Genomic DNA, 25,056 nt, shown 5'->3' with positions numbered 1-25,056 from the left:
AAACTACACAGTGCTAAAACTAAGGCTGCCCATGCAACCATTAATGCATCCTATTGAAGCTACTACCACTTGGATTTTTTTTATCACTTCGGAAATATCATAGATCTGTTCCACCTAGTAACATTAGTCTGTAGTCATGGCAGAGGCTGTTGCAGAACCTCTCTGCCATATTTGTTTCAAGGACTGGAAGGTTCATAGTTAATGAGGCAGGGACAGTACGAAGGAAATCCCAGTCTCTTGGTTAGGACAGTTAAAAGCAGCTTAGTGTCTCTGACACTAAGTTCCAGTTCTTTCGATTCAGAATGAGCCAGTTAAGCAAAGGTTTTGAAAGGCAAATCTGCAACTGGAATCCTGACGTGGTGTGTGCACAGAAGGAAACTGCAGTCAACAGGAAATGTGCTCAAACACTCAAAAGTGCTCCTACTCTGAAACTGGAGCCCTACCCATCTCTCATGGGATATGCTCCAGTGGACATTTTCTTATGGATCATGCATAATTCAGCTCCAGATCACAGAACAGGAGTAGCACCATCCCACCACTTCTCAAGGAGTGTGTGAAGATAAGTGAATTGGTTATTTCTGAAATACTCAAATACTCTGGAGATGAGTTCCACAAAAAAACACATGAAGAAATTGAGAATTCTATCTTTAGAACAGCAGGTAATAAACAAAACATTGAGCAAAACACTGATAAAGGATAGTTGCTTTTGGCTTGAGTACTGCCAACCTGTGACCTATGGATCCAATGGAGAAAAAAAAAAAAGGAATACACCATTATGTATCTTGAGATACACACCCAGGGAGTACAATTATATCTTGCCCTCAATGACTTTCCAATGCATTACTTGGCCATCACAATGAGCTTCTTTTAAATGTTCTTTTGTGCGTGTGTGTGTGAATTATAAGTGGGATTGGGACTGAATTTAAGATATCTGTGAAGTTTCACTCCTGTGCCGTCTCTGAGATATCTGGCACTCTGAGACTCTGAGATCTCTTTTTGAGTAGAGGAAGGCAGCTGTATGTGGAACTGAGAGCAGGGGATCTAGAATAGAGAGAGCAAAAAGAAAGTACTCCAGGGAAAGTTAGTGCAAAGGAAGGGTGTAAAAGTGCCTAAGGATGGGAAGACAAAATGTGAAAAGGGAGTAAAAGGACAGAGATTGGAAAGGAAACAAAACAAGGCTGGAAACGTGACCAAGAGAAGGAGGGAGACAATGCTAACAAAGAGGAAATGAGGCAAAGAAAAGATCAAGGGCGGGTTGGGGGGGTTAGAATATGATCACAAAGACAAAGTAGGAAAGAGAAAAATAAAGGTGAGTTAGAGGACAAACTAAGAATCTCAACAACCTAGGCTGGTGATGAAAATAGGATAGTCCTCCTTCACACAATGAGGAGAGGGCTCAAAAAAAATATTTGAACACTGACCTCAGATCTGTGAAGTTTGATCATATACTGGCAAGAATATGACTTTTTGTACAAGCTGCAAAGACTTCAAAGACAGTGTCGAAGACAGCGTTTGCTGAGCTGAAAGGTGGCAGCTAGTCCTTCAAGAATGGCACTGGTACTTCCCCATTTACAGCCTCATTCTAAAGACTGACAGGCAGGAAAAACATTATATATATATATATTTTTAGAAGGAATCATTTTCTGAAAATAAACTTTTGCATGTTACTTCTGAGGTTTTTTTAATAAAACAAATAAATCACTTGCTTCAAAAAGAAACTGTTCCAGTGATTAATTTATACTTTCCAGGAGGAAAGTAAAATTTGGCCTTAAATAGCAGATCCCTAGCAAAAATGAACACATTTGCCTACTTGCTTGTAAGTGAAGAGTGGAGCAAATATGATGAGCATACCAACTACTCCCAGGTAAGTCTTCTGCAGTCAAAATTCAGGCAAATTTCTCACTGACTTATTAAATAGATACTCGTTATGCAAACTGCTGCCCTTGAAGGCAGGTCTGTTTATATATGAAAAAGTGACCATAGTTAAAACAATTCTTTTACATTTATTCATGCTGATGATGAAGTAGAGAGATATACAGATGATAATACACTTTCATTACTATTATATACATATATTCCACTTCTTGTCATTATGGAAAAAAGCTGACAATTTCAGATCTCTTATATCCAAAACCATACTGCTTTGAAATCACTGTCCCATCAAGTTCCCATATAGTTAATTACAGGTTTAATTATAGTTAATGAACATTTCTGTGATATATTCTGCTGTTTCAACTGGATATATTAGTACAGTTTCTTAATTTAACTTAGGTGCAGCACTGTCATTGAAAAGCTGAGCTTTTCAAAACAGTGCAAGATGAATTGCAGCAGACAGCGAAATAATCTTTTGCTACTTAATAAGGTCAGGCCCTGTAGTATTTTTGAGACAAATTCCATTTGCAAGACTCTGCAGTAGATTATCCATGGCATAAACTGCAATTAGTCTATCAACCCTCACTGAAAGAACAAGGGACATCGCAAGTTCCCACCTGCCATATGTAACTTTGTGCATCTATATGGAAGAGCTATATGTCTGAAAAAGGACTAAATCTACTCCTGCAAAGGTCTTTCAGGTCCACTGAGCTATCAGGTACTACATAAAATTGTTTTAAATTGAATAAAGTCACATCAGCCTATACAGAAACATAGGAAATGCCATTTTGGCTAAGACCAGTTATCTGTGCAGTACAGTACACCATCTCTGACTGAGTCAAAACCAAATAGTTCAGATGTGCTAAAACCCCCGGTGCATAAAACTTCATATAATCTGCTTATGATAATTTTTGCTATACTCCAAAGCATGAAGATTTATTTCCCTTCAAAGTGTTCTGTCTGATGTAATAGCATCTATATTATTTTCCACATTTCCATTTAAAAAAAGCTTCTATCAGATTCACATTCCTTTTATTAATTCTAAATGTGTTGTTTGTTCTTTACATTCAACACCCTAATAATGTTAACGCAAAATCTAGCCTTCCACATTTTTCAATGCCTTTTTATATAGAAACATTACACAAATCCATGTGATAATGTGAATACACAATTTTCAGTGCAACCAAAGCTTTGGAATGTTAAGGTTTATCAAAGTAAAATTAAGTCTTCTAAAAGCTCTGAGTTTTAGTATCACCACCAACGTATTTTAAACGGATCTAATGGCAAAATAAAAGTGTAGGTCTTGGCAACTGTTTGAAACCTGCTTCAAAAAAATGCTTTGGTTCTCTCATGCCTAGTTAATGAGTGACAAGGTAATACGGAAGAAACACCCATCAGAGACTACTAAACACAGCAATATGGAGACAGTATCTGCCTCAGGAGGTCTTTAAAATGTAGACTACCAAAAGTCAATAGTATGCCAAAACTTCACTTAGACTGCAGTGTCTATAAAAAACCAGTACCAGGCCTTACCACTGATCCTGACTTTTCAGTATAATCTTGTAGAAGAATGGCTGCAGAAGCATGGCCTTAGAATCTCTGAAGATCTGCACAATCCAGGCCTGGTATTAGAATAGGCCTGTAATCAGAATTGTACTGAAGTTGCTGTGCTGAAGTTAACAAGAAAGGTAGCCTTGAGCTATTCTTGAATCCTGAGACCAAGTAATTCTGTTGTGCCAACAGGCCGTGGCTGTAACAAGATACAGCTGCTGGGAAAGCAGGTGCAGGGCCAAGAAAGATAGGGACCGGTATGGGAAAATAGGGAGTAACAAACTACAAGGCTGAAGCACAGCAACACAATTAGCTACATGGATAGAATGCTTATTTTAGTCATGATAATTAGGGGTGTGAGAACTGCACGTGTTTAGAGACTACTAACCAATTATATTTCTGCTTTACGAATATGCATGTGTATTGGTTCTATATCAGTAGTGTTAGAAACTAATAAAGTTGAGCAAGATGCATAACTCATATTGAGCGTCTTCTTGACTCCGGCGAACCCTTCTTCCAACATAATCTCTGTTTAAGGATTTTAATAAATCAAGAAGGACAAAAAATGATTTATCAAGGTCTCTGATGACCTACTTTCCATGAGTCCATGAAACCTTCTCCAAAGAGATGAAAGGAGCTGACGTGTATCTACATGATAAACTGAATCCCTTAAATGTGGTATTGCAGCAATGGCAATGTCTGCAAGAAACCTTACCTGCATAGAAGATTCCATCACTGATACCACAGTTACAGCATCTTCCAAAGTCACAGTATCCCTAAACATCAGCCGGGCATGAGCTATCAAAAATAAATGAGTATTGAAAGCAAGCATTACCAAAGTCAAAAAGCACCTTTTTGTACTAGAAGGGACAGGACATTTCTTCAAATTTCTTCAGTTCTTCAAACAGTCATGTATGGGCCTAACTTAAAAATGAATATAATCCTTTTGATTTTAGTGTCAATTTCAACAGGAATTGGAAGACTTGGTTTTAATAGTAAAGAATGTAATATGACTTTCAGATTATAGTTACAGTGACAGTTCCAATGAGCAAAATGCTCAAGCTAAAAATTGTAAAGTCCTGGATATCACAACAAAGAGTGTGATAAGACACATCCCTATCTATATAGGTACATGTCATGACCATAAAGTAAAAAATTAAGTCTAACTTTCATCATAGGTCAGAAGAGATTTGATTTCCTCTAATTGGTCTGTGTCACAAATTCAGTATTATTTAGAACGCTTTTCTCTACAATAGCTTTATTTTTTCTTCTTCTCTTTTTTAAGTCAGCAAAACAAAACTAATTTTGGAAATGGATATAATACAAATAATTTACTACATAAAGGTCTCCTCCTAACTGGCCATGGAAACACCCACAGTTCTTATTCAGCCAGAGAAAGGCAGGTTAATTAATATAATCTATACAGTACTTAGAAAGAACAAAATCCTACTAAAAGCCCCAGTCATGTGAACACATAAGAATGGAAGAAACTCTGAATGTGAAAATAACATGTGAATCCCTGAAAGTTAGGAATGTCTTTCACTTAAATAATATTCCCCCCAAAATGGAAAACAAAATATAAACATCTCATGCAGGAAGCACTACATTGCTGACTGGCATATAAAAGCATATAGACCATTTACGATTGTTATACAAAAATACAGTCCATTCTTCTAAATTAATCCTGAAAATATTTGATATATTTTATAAACCAAAATCCTGTTAAGACAGAAACCTATTGCTTTATCTGTTTTTGTTCTTATAAATGAAATACGGTTTGAACTCAAGAGTTGGAAATGCTGAAGTCATGTTGCAAAATACAGACTTGATTATTGATACTGAAGGAAAAAAAGATGTTGTTTTTGATGTTATATTAATTTTAGGATAGAAGCAAATACTTGACCCAAATGAAGTAAAGTGAATCCTGAGACTGCTTTTCATGAAGATACATAACTTCTGAGATTTGTCTCTCAAGTGTGACTTCTTCCAGTGGTTTTTTTTTTTATTATGGGTGTGAGAATGGCAAAATTAAAACTGATTTTGATACTCTAAGTGTAAGATCCTTTCCCACATTCAAAATCTCGAACCCCAAGTCTCTTAGATTAGAAAGATGAAACAATACAATAATCACCTATCCCTACCTCTATGGAGAAGCTGCTACTCTGCTTACTGGCTATAATTATACTCCTGATCTATTCATTTTATAAAGGTTAATTGTTAGACTAAAAATAAAATTGCCACAGCCTTACCTTCTGCAAGGCGTATCAAACTCTCTAATAAGCGAATGGTAGTTCGGGCAGCGTTTCTGCAGTCACTCTGACGCTGCATTTGATAGTAGCGTACAAGGATCAGGTTGCTCTCATCAGACAATTTTGGCTGTATGCTTTTTATAAGGCAGAAGTAGGTTTTCATCTTTTCCATGCTCCACAGCTTTTCTGATTTGCTTGGGCAACCTGTGTTACAACTGTCTAGTCAGTAATAACAACAGACACCAAGTTTTTCCTAAGGATTCCTCTTAAATAGACTATAAAAGACACACTACTGTATTTTTGCGGCATACTGGGTTGTCTGTATACTAGTCCTCAAGGATTTGGTCAAATTTCAGTGTGGAATTTTACACATCATCCAGTGCCTCCCCTATCAAAATCCACAGTAAAGCCTCCAGTAATTGGAACAGAACTGCTGTCAGACTCACTGCCCACCAGATGGTACAGTCAGTACTATGTGCTCTAGTATTCATTAAAATGTAAAATGCTACTTGAATATAGGTACTCTCTCTGGCAGTTTACCTACTTTGTAGGAGCCAAAAGCTACCTGCCATATTCTGAACATCCTTTGCAGGGAAACATTTTGGGAAGGGAAGGAAGCTTGCTGAAGAAGCTTCCTCTAACCACTTCTTCCCTAATGAGGATCAAAGTCATGCTCCTGAAGTGGATGGAGAAGGGGCTGGCTAAAATCAAATCACACTGCCTTCCCTAATTCCAGAGCATAGCTCCACATAGGGAACACTACCGTCAATTCTTTGAGCCCTGCAGCACATGCAGCTCAGGTTTGGTCTGACTGAATTAAGTTTCCCATTAACAGCATGTACAGCTGCATGGTGTGTAGGATCTGCATATCAAGCAATGCAAAGGTGCAATATAGAAACTATCCATTTACTGAGTGGTCTGGGCCAAAATCTCTTGTAAATGATCATAGAATAAAAGTACAGTGTTCTCAGCTCACCCCTGTTAATTAATTAGCGTCCTCTATCTTACTCCTGCTTGAAAAATAACCATACCGCAGGAAACTACCATAGCAAAAATGTCAACACTAATTAATATGAGCGACTCAAGACTCAAACTAAACTGAAAGGTGGAGAAATTAAACCCTAGCAAACAAACAAAACACCTCATAATACAAAAAGACTACTCTTACCTTTATTCTGCAAGATGAAGGATGAAATGATGCGGTCCCATTCCTCATTCTTTGTATCTAACAATACTAAGACCATGTCAAATCTGCTCAATAGGGGACTGCCAAGAGCTATGTTGACAGAGACAGACTCCTTTGGGTCATAATGGCCTTTTGGGTTTGTTGCTGCCAGGATAGTTGTCCTTGTATTAAGCTTGCACACCAAACTAGAGAAAAGTATGGTGAACATTATGGTTGAATTAAACTGGGTGGGGGAAATCATTCCAAAGTGTTAAAAATTATGACATCTTTATGTTATAAAGAGCACATCTTACCTTGAAAGATCATAAGAGCTAAACAACATATGCACAATTATTATATTAGTATCTATTATATATACAGCATTTCTCAGTCAGAGAACAGCAAATACACAGAAAGACAGTGATCAGCTTACCAGAAGTAACTAAGCAATATTGCTATGAGTAACCTTGATATTACAGCTAGGTCCTTAAGTGGCGAACACCAACATAATTTTTCAGAAACAAATATTATTTTTCTGATGTATACAGTATAGAAACACTTTTTTTATGCTGGAAGTAATATTTTAGCTTAATTCACATTTTAAGAAAGCAAAATAAAATGTAATACAAACCTATGGTTTATTCCTGTAAGTAAACATGTTATTAATATGAACCCAACCAACCAATGACAGCAGCCATATCAACTGTTTCTCCAGGGAAATAGCCATTTTCCTCTCTTAACCATGCTATCCTGGCATGTGTTTGTAGATGTGGGGAGAGATTATTTTTATTCTAGTAGTCCAAATGTAATCTTTTTAGTTAAGGCAGCAGAACAAGTATTCTAACTTTGGTTTGTCACTGAGCTATTTCTAGTCAGCTCCTGAGTAACTGCTGCCTCGTGTCCAAAGTTCTGTAACTGCGAGGAAGGCCCACAGATTTTCTATTAGCTTATACCCAATGGGAAAAAACCCCAACTTACCTCCCTTGCACCAAAATAAGATCTTAAATTAATAAAGTGCTTAACTTATCTGTGCTAAGTTACTACTTAAAAAATCCTCACTGTATGTAGTCCTTAAAAGTGACCAACTGAGGCTGTATGTGCAAGTTAGCAAACTGTGTTTTGGGGTCTACAAAATCCAACCAACTGCAACAAGGAACCCAGCTAAAATACACTGCTATCTTACTACCTGGACAGGATCATGTTGATTCCAAATATTTGTCCCCAGCTGCATTACTGGCAAAGGCTAGTGATCATCCAGGCGAGGGCGACACTACCTGTCCACTGCCTGCCAAGAAGGGCAGAGAGCTTCAGTGGAGATGCTTAGAATAAAGAACAAAAGAACGGACATGATCAGTCAAGAGGAGCCAAGATGTGATTGGAGCAGGAACCGAGTTGTCTGCAACAAGAAGGAATATGGAAAGGGAGATGCTTTTTGAGATTTCAGCAATACCAGTCAAGAAATTATTTAGGCCTGGACAAGAGCTGCATATGAGTGACAGAACGAGATATGAGCTCAAAGATCAAAGTGGCAGGGGTGGAAATAGCAGATTTGAACACACTCTACTTTGAAAAAGAAAGCAAGGAACTTAAAGTAAGCAGGAGTTATATTTAGCCATGCCCAACATATAAAATTCAGCAGCCTGGAAATCTCTTGGTATTTTGTTACTATGCAGTATTACTGGATTTTAGAAAAGGAAGTCCTGCTTTCTGAGTTCCAATAAAAAATTCACAAAATTTCCTATTTCACGTATGATTATTATGATCACTCACCGCAAAGGACATGAAAAAGAACACCAAGTTTTTGTAGGAAAGTGCCCTGGTACAGTGTTAGACTGAAAATCCAACAGTGAAAAAGGTATGTATTTATTCTCATCGCTTTGCAACCTCTGGTCCAGTGCACTGCCCTTTGAAATGTTGACTCATCTAGTTTAAGAATACATCTGAGAACAAAACTATTAAGTACATCCAAGAAAACAGACATATTTAATCAGCACGACAAACCTTCCAACTTCTAAGTACAAGGGAAACAGCTTAAATATTTTTATCACATACGTTAACATGCTACTTACCCTGCCTTTGCAACACTGATAGTTTGTTGCTCCATCGCTTCATGGATACTGGTTCTGTCATGTTCTTTGATACTATTGAACTCGTCAATGCAACAAAGGCCTCCATCTGCAAGCACCAGTGCTCCAGCTTCCAAGTTCCACTCCCCCAAGTCCTTCACAGCAGTCACTGTCAGACCTGAAGAATCAATTACTTCAGTCAGGCTTTTCCTTAAAATGCCCGAGTGCACTTGAGCGAAAGAAAGGGACCCAGTGCACTGGCTTGTGCCATGGACAGAAGGCAAACCAGCAGGTTAGCTCCACCACGTACCTCTACCATGTAACTCACTTTACACCAACTGCTAAGAAGTCCCACTAGTGTTCAGCAGGTTAGCCTAGATCTGTGAGGCAGATTCTGTTAAGCTTCCCATGTTTGATAGTGACTTGTTTTAGGACTTCATTAACTTAACGAAAGAGATTAGGGTAGGAAGACTAAACCCACCAGATCAAATTGAAGATTAGGGCAAATGCAAAGGTCGCAAAATTATGGAATGGACCCATACAGCTCCTTCTCCCCATCAAGTACTAAAACAGACAAGAATTTTGGAGATGGAAAGCAGTTTGGAAAAAAAAAATATTATTTCAAATGTCTTTTAATTCCTGGCCCCAGGAAGTGGAGACAAATTCTCGCCTTAAACTAAGGCAATCAAATTTCTTTATAAGATTTTGAGTCGCTCTAAGCATTAAGCAAAAATTGAAATCAAAAGATGCCCAAGGACAAAATGGGGGACGGGGGGACGGGGGGGGGGGGGGGGGGGACACGGGGGGGGAACCTCCCAGTAAATCTACACATGATACAACACCAGGAACATAGCAGGTCAAAAACTGCACAACTGTGAAAATGGTCACTCATTATCAGGTATATGCAGCTCCTTTCAAACATTCTATTCCCTATTCCCTATTCCCCATTCCCCAGAATCTACTCTATCTTTAGTCATCCTTTTTCACTCCAGTGTTCAGCTCAAAATATCCTAGTGGTTGACAAGCTGCAACCAGTGTAAAATCTCCTGGAGTGCTATGGCAAAACCTGCCCAAGAATCCTACCTCCTGCCTAACTTCCCTTGGTTCAGGGAGGGGAGGCTGCAAAGGCCTTCTCATCACTGTGCAGCTCACCACAGCAGCCATTTGTTTGCAAATGGCCAGCATAAAGTTATCAGAAATGTATGTTTACTGATAATATAACGTGCACTTTAGCCTGTTGTGAAGAACCTCCTCCACCATGTCCAATGTTGCTTGGTTTCCTGGACTCCACACTGAACAACTTGAGCAGTCAATCATATCGCAGAATTATAAAAATGCAAAATAACCTCTAGCCTTCTGTCAGATGTGGAGAATGTTATTAAAAAAGCAACAGATCAGGCAAGTATCAGATGATGACACTTCTTTGTAAATACAAACTAAGTGTCATTTCTCCCAATCGTGCATGGCCCTGGAATTTTACTGAAGGCTGAGGCCTCTGTGCCTCAGGGCTGTGCTCTGGCTTGCTGCAGACCTGGCAGCACTCTGCTCCTGCCAGCAGGGCTCAGCCTTCCCATGCAGGTGGAAAGATGGCTCCTACACGCCCTCCTGCTGCACATACTCCACTGCAGTCAAGGGCTCCCTGCAGACAGTACTAGAGCCTGGCTATGTACTTATTTCCACACAGAATCTTCCTTCGTGCTGAGGGTACACAACTCCCTGAGCCCCGAGCACTTTCTCCTCTCCCCCTTTCAACTCCCAGAAGCATGAGGTATGTGACAGTGCTGCAGCACGATGTCACTCCTCCCTATCCCTTGCATGTCGCAGCCACAAGATGGCCTCCCCTACGGCCTCCTGCTGCCACACAAGATGGCTTCCTCCATGGGCCTCTTGTTGCCAGCACATGATGGTCTTCTCACGGTGCTTCCTGCTGCACAGGGATACATGCTGTTTCACATATTATTCTGTTACCTAAGCCCATCTTTACAAACACAGGAACGGGATCACTTCTCCACAGGATGGCTGTGTGGAGGACATGCTCCACTCACTACACAGCCCTCCTGCGAGCGCCCTGCCCCGCGGCAGTGAGGCGGATTCATAGCAGAACTCAGGCCGGTGCAGACAGCCCGTCTGCACCCGGGGTGCCCAGCACCCCCCCAGCAAACCGCCCGCTATTCCGGGAGCACCCCAGCCAGCAAAGTGCCCTTATACCGCCTCCTGGCATGCCGCCTTCGGCCACCAGGCCAGTGCCACAGTGCTGACCCGACAGTGCAGCTCTCCCCTCGGGGGTCACGCTCTTGGGAGTTGAACACCCCCATGCAGCCCCACAGCCCCAAGCCGGGGTGGCCCTGAAAACCCAGATATTTTTTTTAAATGCTTCCAAAAAAAAATTAAAGGGACCCAAACCCCTTCTGTTCTGTGCAAAGCGAAAACAGAAACCCCCATCTACACCCCAGGCCTGACCCAGGCTTCAGCAAGACCCCATCGCCACCCAGCCCCAGCAAAATCTGCACAACGCATCGCACCTGCCACCTCTGGGCACAGAAAAAAAGTGAAAAAAAGAAAAAGACTAAAAAAAAAAAAAAGCCGAAGCCCCCACAGCCCCACGTCACATGGCGAAGCCCCAGGGGCTCGGAGGGCTGAGGCGGGTCGGGGCCTCGGCTGCGCTCCCGCCAGCCCCGGCTCCGCCCGCGGGGCTCGGCCCCGCCCCCCCAGCTCGGCGCAGCCGTTGGGTGCCCGTTTCCGCCGCGCGGGGGCGCCGCAGCGAGGCGCGCGGGCCGAGCGGGAGCGGCGGAGCCCATCTTGCTGCCGCTCGGCGGCCGCGCTCGGGGAGGAGGGCCCTAACCCGGCGTGCGGCCAATCCGGGCGGGCGCTGACGGCGAGCAGGGCAGAATGGGCTGTAGTTTAGTGAAATAGGAAAGCTGCAAACAGTGTGGAGTGTTCCTGGTGTAAATAAAAGGGGGAAAAAAAAAGTTTCTGCAAGTCGCAGCTCTGCAGCCTCGCTCAGACACTGGCACGGGGGTTTGTGCTTTGCAAAAAACCAACACACTGGACTTTATTGTGCTGCGTTAACACGCTCTTCCTATTGTTTGTGTTTTTTTCAAAATATGGCAAAGGTTCAGGTGAACAATGTAGTGGTGTTGGATAATCCTTCTCCTTTCTACAATCCTTTCCAATTCGAAATCACATTTGAGTGCATAGAGGACCTGTCTGAAGGTGAGTAGAATTTTTCCCGATACCGATTTTGTAACCCCGGGCTCTTAGTTTCAGGGGTTTTAAGGCTTAAACTTTGCACAGGCCTGCTCTTACAATTTAACAGTTTCTCCTTCACCGCATCGCCGTGCCGAGGCGAAGGGACGTGCTCGCCGGCGCCCGAGCCGCCGGCGGAAAGCCGCTCTCGCCGAGCGCGGCGGGGAAAGTTGGCGGCGTTCGCCTGCCCTGGCCGCCGAGCCGGGGCCGCCTCTCCCCGCCGCGCCATCGGCGAGCCGAGCTTCAAGTTGCGAGGAACTTGTTTGAGTGGTGGTAGCCATGTTGCCAGCTTTGTGTGTGCGTGGGGGGGAGCGCGAGAGGGAGAGGGTTAACCGGGCTCGGCTGCCGCGCATCCCCGCGCCCGCGGCCGGAGGGGCTGTTGCGCGGCCGGCGTCCCTGCGCCCAGGCGGTACTCGCGGCGCGGAAAACGCTCCGCAGAGAGCGTTTCGTTTGCTTCGAGCTCAATTTTAATACTTAAGATTTTTTTTTTTTTTTTTTTTTTTTTTTTTTTTTTTTTTTTTACAAAAATCGCCGTGGGAGGCAGGGCGGGGTGGGCTCGCCCCCGGGGGCCGGTGGTCGGCTGCCGCGGCGCGGTGGGTGCGCGGGGCCAGCGGCACGGCTCGGTACACTGGCTACGGGAGCCCTGCCGGTGGGGGAGGGGGCCGGCCGCCAGCCACTATTTTTGGAAGTCACTCGAAAGTTACTGGCAGCCGCCAGAGCGGGGGGGGGTGGCCCCGGCGGCGCCACCTTGCAGCCGCGCCGCGGGGACCCCCTTCCTGAGTTTGGGGCGCCGGCCATGCTCCCCGCCGAGGGGCGCGCCGCGCCGCCAGCGGGCTCCCGCCTTCCCCTCAGCCGGGCGGGCCGCGAACCGCCTTCGTCTCGGTGGCGCTCCGCAGCGCCGCCCGCCGGCAGGCCGCGCCGCCGCTCTCTGCGGGAGTCGCCCCGAGAGGCCGCGCGTCGCCCCTCGGGCGGGAGTTTCGAACGCCGCGGCTCGGGGCGAGGAAGGCGGCGGCGGGCCGGGAAGGACGCGGGGCGCTCCTGCCCGTCGGCTGCGCGGGCGGTGCGAGTGAGGGCGGGGAGGAGGAGGCGGAGGCCGCTCGGCGGGGGCTGCCCGTGAGCGGCAGGACAGCTGCCCGGCCCCGGCGGAGGCCAGCGCCGCCTGCTCGCCAGGTAGCCCCAGCGGCCCGAGGGGCCAGGGAAGGCAAAAGGAAAACCGGAGGTGGCGGGTGATAACGCCTGGCAGTTGCCGGTCGTTGCGGTTAAACTTGCCTCACCCATCCTGCCTCGGTAGCAGTTTGCGTGTGCGTGCGGCGGCCTGGTGGCAGCGCGCTCGGCGCAGGGCTTGGCTTGCTCTGCCTCGCCGCCCCGGGGAGGGACGGGCGCCTGGCGGGAACGGAGAGGAAGTCTCGCCCGAGCCGGGAGGGTTCCCCTGGGCCTCTGCCACTGCCTCCTGCCCTTCTGCAACTGACCGGCGCGTAAGCTGGGGCTGCCACTAGCAGGGTGTGCTTGGTCCCCATCTCCAGGTTGCTGACCGGGTCTCTCCGGTCAGCCTGGCCTCATCTGAGATCCAGCATCAGACCCCTTGATGGCAACTGCCATGGCAGGCGGCAGTGCCCGTGACAGGGGCTCGGCGCGACCTTACACCCTTCCTTCCAGTTGTGCACAGCTGCACATGACGTGCTCCTTACTCTATGGATTTACATTAGAGTTAATCTCAGACAGTCGGGATGAGAAGAATTATAGATGGTCTAATACAAAAGTCTCATTTCCCTTCCCCCACCTAAATGCAAGTTAGACTATAGGATAAAGTCAGGGTGAGCACTGCTGTCTTTCACATTTAAAAACAAGATTAAATATAGCCTTTGTATGCTTGACAAAAAATTTGTTGTCGCTGCCTTAGCTTTCATGTGCTGATATGCCCGTTTACTGTACTGTTTTCCCTTCAGCCAGTCCTGTGGCTGACCTTAAATTTAAATTCATTAATACCAGCCCTTTTTTCTAAAACAAAAAAAAAAAGTTGTATTCCCTGTCAAGGTACTGTCCTGATTTCGGTTGCAGTAGAGTTAATTTTCTTTTCAGTAGCTGGTACAATGCTGTGTTCTGGATTTAGTATGAGAAAAATGTTGATAACACTGATGGTTTTTAGTTGTTGCTAAGTAGTATTTATAATAAGTCAAGGACTCTTTAGTTTCTCAGGCCCTGCCAGCAAGAAGGCTGAAGGGGCACAAGAAATTGGGAGGGGACACAGCCAGGACAGCTGACCCAAACTGGCCAAAGGGATACTCCATACCACAGAATGTCATACTCTGTATATAAACCGGGGGTGTTGGCTGGGGCCTGTTGATCACTGCTCATCAGTGGGTCGTAAGCAATTGTACTGTGCATCACTTGCTTTTTTTTCCTTTTGGATTTTATTCCTCTCTCCCTCTCTCTCATTTTTTATTATTATTATTATATTTAATTTCAATTATTGTTTTTACCTCAACACACAAATTTTATCTTTTTCCTGATTCTCCTCCCCATCCCACTGTGAGGGGTGGGGAGCGAGCAAGCAGCTACATGGTATTTAGTTGCTGGCTGGGGTTAAACCACAACAGATAACTAAACAGCATTTGGATCAACCTATTAAATGTGTAATTTAAAAATTATTTTTAAGAAGTCTGTTTTTTAGTACTAAATACTACTGGTTTAGAATGAACTTTGTACTGTTCTCCTAGGGTAATGATACGGGATGGTATGATAATCTTAAGCAGTTTAGCCTAAAAGTTCTCACTCTTTGTAAGTAGTAACTTACACTCAGGTGCTGACAAAAGAGGTCCTTAATTGTCCTGGATGAGTAGTGTGCAGTACTAGCAGTAGCTAGTACTACATGCTTCAAAGGTAAATCAAACTGCTCATACAGTACCTGGCCAATTGTGCTGTGCTGTACAGAGTAGTAAAATTCCTTCCCAAGTCTTGTTAATTATGTTACTTACCACCCCCCACCCCCCCAAAAAAACCCCTGCACTGATGATAAACATGACAAGCAAGAAGCATTCATTAATGAAGGAGGAGCGTTAAAATCCTAAAGCAGTCAAGTTCTGTTAAAAGTGCTGAGTTTTTTCTATGATTGAGTTCTGTTTCTGCATTAAAGAAATGATAATGTAGACCTTTGGATTCTACAGAGCATAAGTGATAAAGTAAATGTAATAGGGTACAGGTCTGTGCTTCTGCATGGACAATCAGAGCATTGTTCATAAGGAAAAAATGAAATACATGGAAGTTTTGAAGTTACTGTTTTGAAGCAACAGTTTCATTAAAAAAAGGAAAATGTTAGTCATAGTTTTTTCCAACTGTGATCTTTTTTTATGTCTTGTTTAAAAAAACCTGTCTTTTAAGATTAGTTCCATGTGTGGATTTATGCATGTGTTTTTGAATCAGAGGGGAAAGCTGGTTCAGGAACAGCTAGTGTATGCTAATTTGCAGTTTCAACTTTTGAACACCTGACAGATAGGGTGAGTTAGAAAAAACTGAATTGTAAGAAATGTTTGCTTCGTTTACATTTTTTTTTTCCTTGAGTTTCATTTCAGGATGTGGATAAAATCCAAGCACCAGTGGCTTTGAGAATATGATTTAATCATGCTCTCACAATTTTACGTACTTCTCAGGTTACACAAGTTACATGTGAAGGAATGCAGGCATACAGTTAGTGTGCCTGGTGCTTACACAATGGGTTTTCTTATTTGATTAACTGCCTTCCATGGTCTGTATAATTTAAGCTGTTTGATGTATATGCAGAAGGTGGGGATTTCTTTTTGGGAGATGGGTCAGTATTCACAGCATGCCATGCGTTACGGGTATCCAGGCATCATCCCTGTGCTGCAGCCATTCTGACGGGCTTTGAGAAAATGCTGAACACAGTTCTCAACAAGTAAATGGACCCTGTCCTCTGGATAAAATGTGAAAACTAGTCTAACTGTGAAAATAGAGGGATTCCTGTGGTACTGACTGACTAGAGAGAGATGGTGCAATGGTCTGGTTCATGAGGACCGGGGCAGGCATGACTGCATTTCCCCAGTGAAGACAGGTCCTTGTTATATCTTAGGCCTGTTGCCAAAGAAGCAGTTTTAGGCAACACAAAACTGTAGATAGGCAAGAGTGGAAGACCTTTAACTATAATGATAAATAATGTTTGGTTTGGTTTTTTTTATTTATTATTTTCATTTTACTGTAGATTTGGAATGGAAGATAATTTATGTGGGTTCAGCTGAAAGTGAAGAGTATGATCAGGTGTTAGACTCTGTTTTAGTAGGACCTGTTCCTGCGGGCAGACACATGTTTGTATTTCAGGTAAGTTTGACTTTACTGTTCCTAAAAGGGTTGTGTTAATTTGTTTAAAGATGATTGTATCAGACTAAGAGGCACTTGAAAAATAATAGTAAGAAAAGCGTTTCAGTCAGCTCTTCAGGTATGATACACCTTCCTTTAAAGTCTGTTCACGAGCTGGTATTTCCTGCCTCTGATATTTCCATGGTAGTATTTTCACTTGTGGTATCAACAATTAGAGATAGCAATATAAGCATTGTTTCTGTAGCTACTGATAATTTTGACCAGTCAGGTTCATAAATATAGTCTAGATTACTTAGTAATCAAGAGTGCCAGTTACCTGGTTTACACTAGCATCGTCAGGTTTAACTCTGCTGCAGCGGGTGGCAGTTCCAGACAACCGGGAGCACTAGATTAATGTAGCCAACATCTTCAGAAGATGAGGCCAACAAATTCATTGTAAAACTGAGCCAGAACATTCAAGAGTTCATTTCTATTTGGCAGAATAAATGTTCAACCATGATGTTTGGCTAAGCACGCTAAATCACAACAAAATATAGCAATTTGTGCAGTAAGACATAATTCCAATGGTAGATAGCAGGCATTTGAGACACAAGTGTGTAGACCAAGACTATCCAACAAACTGCAGCATGCGACAATCCTATAAAATACTGCTGTTAAAACTAAAAGTTACTAAGAAGGAATGATGAAGGGAAGGAAAACTGGGAAAGAGCAGTGCCAAGATGACTTACTAGCCTATTCTATTTTCCATTTTAAGTCAGCACGAAGGGGAAAAAAAAAACCCTAAAGCAGACTTGCCTACATTCTTAAGGAAGTTTATTTGGTTTGGGCTTTTTTTAAATTAGAGCTATGATTTAGCTCACTTTATTTATCAAATACTAGTATTTGTCTTGTAAACTGAGAGCAAAATCCATCAGCAGAAATATCAGATTGAAATTGAGTATGGTGTATGGTATAAGAACTGTGCTACTTTCCCAAATACTATAAATTCACTTAACTATTTAATGGCAAATGCATGCTGGAATATGAGCATAAAAAAAAATAAGTGCTAATGAATATGCTTTCTTATTTCTCATATTACTGTAACTCTTCTAAAATTGTTGTGAGGCATCTTGATTAATTATGTAAGTTCTAGGTGTGAGGCTTCTTGATTAATTATGTAAGTTCCAGGAAACTTTTTTCTTACGGCACAGGTTAAAGAAATAGGATTAGGCTGGAGCTTACATTATCAACCATATACGTGCAAATCAGTCCTGATACATTTGTTTGGTTTTGGAGCTGGGCTTAATTCTTCCATGCTAAAAGTACAATAGGTGTGTAACAAACGCATCATTTATTAACAGTTCTTCCATTATCAAGCTGTTACAGCTTATAGCATTAATTGCTCAGAAATAGGTGGTCCTCTGTTGCCTCAATGGAGCTACCTTGTAGCACTATATCCAGAGAGTCAGCTGGCATTTACATTTCTAATTTAAAAGGTACACTGTTCTAAAGTTAGGAAGATTAATTGTTGATGCTGATGGCAGGGAGCAGGAGGCAGGTGCCTAAAAAGGCCTGTTTTGGTTGCATGGTTAGGAAGGCCTTGAAAATTGAATTTATTGGTCCTGCAGTTTCTGTAGGACAGACTCATTTTATCCTGATTATAAATGAAACTACAGCTAAATTAGGAGTAAATATGTAGGCATTTTGCTTAGATTGGAATAGGTCCTGTAAGAGAGTCAGTAATCCTGTGTTATATTAAAGTATCCCTTTTATTTCTTGCCAAAGCACTGTTGGTCTAAGTATATTAGACTTAGTGTAAGTATATTGGTTTTCAGGTGAGGGTGGAATGTGGCTAGTGCGTACACAGGAGACTACCAAAACCCAAAGTGCTGCAATAAGCCTTTGCTGATGACTGAAACTGTTTTATTCTCCCGGATGCTTCAGTCTGGTGATGGAAAGAGCTAGCAAGGGAAGGCCAGAATGGAGCAAAGTAGAGAACTGCAAGAGGCATGTAATATAAAGAAAAGAGACTGTGATCACTAGGGACAGCATAAGTAAAGGATCTTTGCGGATGTAACATTTTCAGCTAGTAATATGCTGTAGGTTTTTCTGACTAGGAAAACGGCTGAAACAGCAAGTAAAATGGAGTACCACACAGATGAAATACCAAGGATGATAAAACTACTTTTGAAAAGCTGTGTATCAGGTTGAGAAGTCAACCTTATGTACAGAAAGATGGAAAACTATTGTGCTTTTTTCAGACTTGCACAATAAGCCTTTTTGTCCCCATCCTTTTGTTTTTGTTTTTTTTTTTAAACATTTAGAAAGGTTTCAGTATTAAAGACCCACAGCTTGGCCTGTTTGGTTCAAGATATAAGTAGTGAAACCTGATTCCTTCTCTCTATGCTCTTGGGAATTTGTAATTAATTCAGAGAAACTTCTTTTTGAGAATATAAGCACATAATAATGTACTGTTTTTAAGTGGAGATATGACCTTAGCTACGTACTCAGCAGTAATAGCTATGTGAATAAATGTATTGTAGAAAAACTAGATAATTCAAGACAACATATACACTGAATGATTTCATAAAATTCTTAAGTAAATTCTAGCGTAAGAATGGCATATTAAGACAGTAATTTTTATGCAAAAGTGAATCTGCTGCCTCTTTTTGCCTACCAAAATACCTGTTTGCCACTGCTAACTTACCACTCGATCATACTAAGCTCTTCTTTTTTCTTCCACTTGTGTATGATCATTTGTTTCCCGGGCAATTAAACAGTGTTCAGTGTCTTTTCCACTCAGCAAAATAATGCTTGCGAATTAAGTAGGATTAAACAAGACTATTTCCTTGGATTCATAACTGTATCATAGGATATTAAAGGACACAAAATGACAATGGGAGCATGGAAGAACTAAAATACCACGTTAGGGTGCAAGCGGAGTTTCATGGGGGTTAAATGGAACAGTGTCCTTTTGCAGTATATTGGTCTGTAACTGTCCACTGGGGGATTTGAAGTAATCAGATGGTCCTGGTCACTGTTAGAACAAGACAGTTTAGGAAGGAGGATCTGGGGAACTACAGGCCTGTCAGCCTGACCTCGGTGTTGGGGAAGGTAATGGAGCAGGTCATCCGGAGGGCTGTCACATGGCACATGCAGGACAACTGGGGGATCAGGCCCAGACAGCATGGGGTTATGAAAGGCAGGTCCTATTTGGTGAATCTGATCTTCTACAAGAAGATGATCCACCTAGTGGAAGTGGGAAAGTCTGTGCATATTGTCTACCTGGACCATAGTAAAAGCCTTTGCCACAGTCTCCCACAGCATTCTCCCAGAGAAACTGGCTGCTCATGGCTTGGGTCAGTGCACTCTATGCTGGGTTAAAATCTGGCTGGCTGGCCAAGCCCAAAGAGTGGTAATAAATGGAGTCACATCCAGCTGATGACTGGTCACAAGTGGTGTTCCCCAGGGCTCAGTATTGGAGCCAGTTCTATCTTTATCGATGATCTGGACGAGGGGATGGGGTGCACCCTCAGTAAGTTTGCAGATGACACCAAGCTGGACAGCACTGTTGATCTGCCTGAGGGCAGGAAGGCTCTGCAGAGGGATCTGGACAGGCTGGACCCATGGGCCAAGGCCAGTTGTATGAGGTTCAACAGGGCTGAGTGCTGGACCCTGCACCTGGGTCACAACAACCCCATGTAACACTACAGGCTTGGGGCAGAGTGACTGGAAAGCTGCCCAGAAGAAAAGGACCTGGGGGTGTTGGTCAACAGCTGGCTGAACGCGAGCCAGCAGTGTGCTGAGGTGGCCAAGAAGGTCAAGAGTATCTTGGTTTGTATCTGAAACAGTGTGGCCAGCAGAACTAGGGAAGGGATTGTCCCCCTGTACTTGGCACTGGTGAGGCTGCACCTTGAATACTGTGTTTGGTTTTGGTCCTTACACTGCAAGAAAGGCATTGAGGTGCTGGCGTGAGTCCAGAGAAGGGCAATTAAGTTGATGAAGGGTCTGGAGAACGAGTCTTCTGAGGATTGGCTGAAGAAACTGGGGTTGTTTATAAGGAACTGGAGAAGACGAGACTCAGGGGAGACCTTGTTGCTCTCTACAACTACCTGAAAGCAGATTGTAGCAAGGTGGGTGTCAGTCTCTTCTCCCAAGTAACAAGTGATAGGACAGGAGGAGATGGCCTCAGGTTGCACCAGGGGAGGTTTAGATTGGATACTAGAAAAAAATTCTTCACCAAAAGGGCTGTCAAGCACTGGAACAGGCTGCCCAGGGAAGTGGTGAAGTCACCATCCCTGGAGGTATTTAAAAGAGGTGTAGATGTGGTGCATAGGGACATGGTTTAGTGATGACTTGGCAGTCTTGGTTTGACAGTTGGACTTGATGATCTCAAAGGTCTTTTCCAATGAATTAAAGTAGTGATTTAATCTGTATTGGCAGTTCTTATAATTTCTTCAGGCTTGTACACTTGTCCTGTTCCTTGGCCATCTTTTCCATTTCCCTATGCATGTTGTAAAACCATTTGGTCATTTTCTGTTCCCTTTAAGGCTGGAGGAAGTTGTTCTACCCAATTCCCTGGTTGCTACTTCTCCCCATGGTGTTATTTGCTCCTAAGAGGTCTGACTCATCTAATTCTTCTGCAAAGTGCTTACAGCTTCTTATAAAAAGCTAGACTAGTTTGAAGGCTTAGAATTGAAGTAGCAAAGAGCAGAAGTCAATGCTACATGACCACTAGCTCCCAAATTTCACAGCGCTGGAGCATATAAATACTACAGAAAAAGTAGGGTTGAGAGGGACAGAAGGAAATGAATCCCATTCATCGTGTGTCCTTAGGCAAGACTCATTATACCCAAACCATTCTAACATTGTTAATACCAACTTGTGCTTGTAACACAGGTGTTCATTGCTGGCTTCAGGTCTTCATGTAAAATTGTAAATATGAAGCAGTTTCATTTATGCTTAGATTGCTGTTACTTTAAATCCTACAGCAGAATGAGACCTCACATTTGGTCAAGAAATGTGTAGTTAGGAAGCATTTTAAGGAACTGACGTGAGCCATATTTTACGAGGCAGATTTTATTGATTATTAACTGCAGAGCCATGGTAAGTAAGGATGCTGAGGAAGACTGTGACAGTTGCCTATTAATTAGGATTTCATCTTGGCTGAAAATATGTCAGATGCCTTGAAGTGATGATGCATTTTAGCTGCATATGTTTTTAACAAATGTAGACGTGTGGAAGGAAGGAAGAGAGAGAGTAGTTTATTCCTTTCCTAGAAATCTGTAGGACAGCTCAAACCTTACTGTAGCCTGTCCCTGCTCTTCTTGCTGAAGTATAAATTGCAGTCTGTATTTTTAAGGGTTTAGTCATGTTAAAAACACACATACAGACCAATTCAGCCTCAGAGGTACAAAAAAAATATCTTACTCTACTAAATTACCGAGAATTGGAGGGATGCTAGTACACTTGCTTGAACAACAGTTCAGTTGATCATACATTTAAAAGCAGTTTTGGATCAGTGCTGTCTAATCATCCATGAGAAATGTCAGTACACAATATTACTATATTTTAAGTAATTCTGTCTGTAAAGGATAGTGCCCTAAATTCAAGGTTGATGTTTTTGTGAAAGCAGGTATATTTTCTAGTGAACTTGAACAACTTTAAATACAGTCATTATGCAGCTGCTAAGACATGCTACCTAAGATTCCCCTGCTAGATAGGCATGTGGTATCAATTTTGTTTTAATCCATCTTTCCCTTTCACATTTAGGCTGATGCACCTAACCCAGGGCTTATTCCAGATGCAGATGCAGTAGGTGTAACAGTTGTGCTAATTACATGCACCTATCGAGGTCAAGAATTTATTAGAGTCGGCTACTATGTAAACAATGAATATACTGAAACAGAACTGAGAGAGAATCCACCAGTAAAGCCAGATTTTTCTAAGGTAAGGCATGTTTTGTTCTAGTCATATATCAAAGGTGTGCTTATAGAAAGAGGTTTTTAAGAAACAAACCCCAAGTGATTCCATAAAATGCGTGGAATGAGGTATCAAATAATGGTAAAGACTTGGTGGGGGAGGGTGGGAGGGGGCAGCGACCATGACATGACACAAAGTACAAGTGCTGGGTAGTTGCTCTAAATCTGGAGAACACTGAGAAACCTGCAAGTTTCTACCAGCTTGAAGCCTTGGCTGGACTTCATTATTATTTTACACCAATGTGTGAAATAAACTGTTTGTACCACTGTTGACAAAGAGGCTCTGTTCTTCAGAAAAACAGAATATTTTTTCTAGGACAGTCAACCTGGAACTAAGTTTTAAGTATTAATTTAACACAGTTGTTGTTCAGCTGTTTTAGTGTTAGAGCTGCTGTTTCTGCAAAACAGTAACAAACTGAAGAACAGGTTACATATAAAATGAGAGAAGATGGGTAACTTGGTAAAAGCAGGTTGGAGGATTATCAGATCAATGGACAACTTGACCAAGGAAGTATACATATTTTTTTTAAAAATCCTTCATGGTAAAAAAAAATAACCCAGGACTAGAATTGAAAGATGATGTGAAATAGAATTATTTGGAACCTAATACCTTTAGGAGAAGGATCAATTTAACATCAAAACCTAGTCAAAGTCCTGTGAAATACTTTTAACCAGGCAGACTCTCTACAAACCAACAAGATTCTATACAGCATCCAAGTTTGTTTTCATGTAAGATTTTGTGGGGTTGATTTTTCTCGTTATGAAAGCTTAAGTACATGTGTAAACACATTCTGAAGTTGTGTGATGGTAAGAGTTTTGTTACTTCTCAGGTTTGCATGAATTATATGACTGGATAGATGAAGATACAAATGAGATAATGCATGTACTGTAATGACTAGTACAGAGAGAATCCCCATAATCCCTGAAACTGATATTAAAAAATTTATAATCTGTTCCTTTTTGCCCTTTCGTTTAAATTATATACTTATTTGTTATTTTGGGTGTGAATGCCAGAATGTTGACTTCCTTTAAGCACTTGAATTTAGAAATGCCTAGAACTACTTGTGTTAATTCTCAGCTTATATAAAAAGCTAGCTTTGCTTCTGTGAAAAAGAACAGCAAAAACTATCATGTACTTGTAAAAAAAGTCCTTGAGTGACTTTGGGATAGAATTTAGATGTACAAGTAGAAGGTTATTAAATTGATTAATTGACAGGTAATAGACCCTACTACGTTCAAAAAAAGAAATGGTCTTGTTAGTTTGCATAAGGGGATGGGAAATACTTAGTGAGAGTGCACTTCCTTGGAGAATAAAATCAGCATTACTAGCAAAATAAACTTTTCCTGTGATTAGTCTTAACTTTCATGAGTGGCCAATGGTGATGTTGCCATCCTCCAGTTAACAATATATTATCTTGAAAGTGGTGAAAGATAAAGTGAGAATGTTCTTTTTTTTGCTGCATACATAAACAAATACAACATGTTTTCAATGGAAAATGAAGGCCAGCCACGTGAATAAAATCTATGACTAATGTCTAGGCATGTCCGCTGCCACAATATTAATAATCTTCCAAATCTACGTAATATTTTTACTTTAAATCTTTAGTAGGCAAATTAAAACTCAGTCTAAAGCATGGTAACTTAAATTAAGGATAGGTTGTACTCTTAAATGAGGACAGACGGTTGATGGAATTGTATCAATTATGGCAAACATTGTAAAGTTGATGCAAAATTTAATGAAGGTGGTTTTTTCTTTTAGCAAGATCTTAGTGGGGCTAGTCATATGTTTTACTAAAAGCTGGCTAAAACAGTAATCACTTGCGCTTTACTTGCAGAGTTCTCTTACAGCCTTGAACTCACAGAACAGTTAAATATATCATCTCAACAAAGCAGTTATTTTGCTGAGTAGGATATTAGAGTGAATGAATGAGCAGTGTGTTTCTGTAAGCTTGTTTCTGGTTCATAGATAGTACCTATAGATTCATGTTTGTATGAATTACTTTATAAAATGAATTGTTATACATATACTAAGCTATGGGGAATAAAAGGAAAAAAAAAATATATGCACACAAACTCCGGCTTGTGATGTACACACTACATGATCCATATATTTTCTTCTCTCCTAGCTTCAAAGGAATATTTTGGCATCTAATCCCAGAGTTACAAGATTCCACATTAATTGGGAGGACAACACTGAAAAACTGGAAGATGCAGAGAGCAGTAACCCAAATCTACAGTCACTGCTTTCTACAGATGCATTACCTTCAGCATCAAAGGGGTGGTCAACATCAGAAAATTCATTAAATGTTATGTTAGAATCTCACATGGACTGCATGTGACTGACCACCATCGTTTTGGTACTGTACATGTGTTAAACTGTAAAAACAAACAGAACTATTTCCCTCGAATTCCATAAGTACATAGTTGACAAGCAATGTGAAGAACTTGTTTTAAAACATCCTGTAGAAAGTTTATAAAAAAACAAAACAAAACAAAAAAACCCAACAACAAACAGTATTTGAGCAAATTGTGGAATATAAATACAACTATTTTTAAGTAATTGCCTTTTTTCTCTAATGTGTTATTCTATGTGGTCTAAACCAAACCTGATTAAAGTT

The 25,056-nt window shown here is 41.8% G+C and overlaps 2 protein-coding genes across 3 annotated transcripts in view; one reads left to right on the top strand and one right to left on the bottom strand.

Annotated features, from left to right (window-relative positions):
• Positions 1–25,056, bottom strand: part of MCM9 (minichromosome maintenance 9 homologous recombination repair factor) — a 51,015-nt gene that overhangs the window by 4,515 nt on the left and 21,444 nt on the right. For both annotated transcript variants that reach the window (XM_040598285.1, XM_040598283.1), the window contains 4 exons: positions 8,907–9,081; positions 6,841–7,043; positions 5,673–5,876; positions 4,139–4,221 (listed from right to left, as the gene is read on the bottom strand). In XM_040598285.1, coding sequence (XP_040454219.1) covers positions 4,139–4,221; positions 5,673–5,876; positions 6,841–7,043; positions 8,907–9,081 — 665 coding nt within the window. The remainder of the gene's footprint in view (positions 1–4,138; positions 4,222–5,672; positions 5,877–6,840; positions 7,044–8,906; positions 9,082–25,056) is intronic.
• ASF1A (anti-silencing function 1A histone chaperone) lies at positions 11,645–24,998 on the top strand. The gene is made up of 4 exons (XM_040598287.1): positions 11,645–12,116; positions 16,363–16,478; positions 22,230–22,406; positions 24,565–24,998. The coding sequence occupies exons 1-4, from the start codon at positions 12,008–12,010 to the stop codon at positions 24,775–24,777; spliced, it is 615 nt and encodes a 204-aa protein (XP_040454221.1). The 5' UTR covers positions 11,645–12,007; the 3' UTR covers positions 24,778–24,998.

This window comes from Falco naumanni, chromosome 6 (genome assembly GCF_017639655.2).
Source record: "Falco naumanni isolate bFalNau1 chromosome 6, bFalNau1.pat, whole genome shotgun sequence".
NCBI classification, from domain to species: domain Eukaryota; kingdom Metazoa; phylum Chordata; class Aves; order Falconiformes; family Falconidae; genus Falco; species Falco naumanni.
This window is presented reverse-complemented; position numbering and strand designations above follow the sequence as displayed.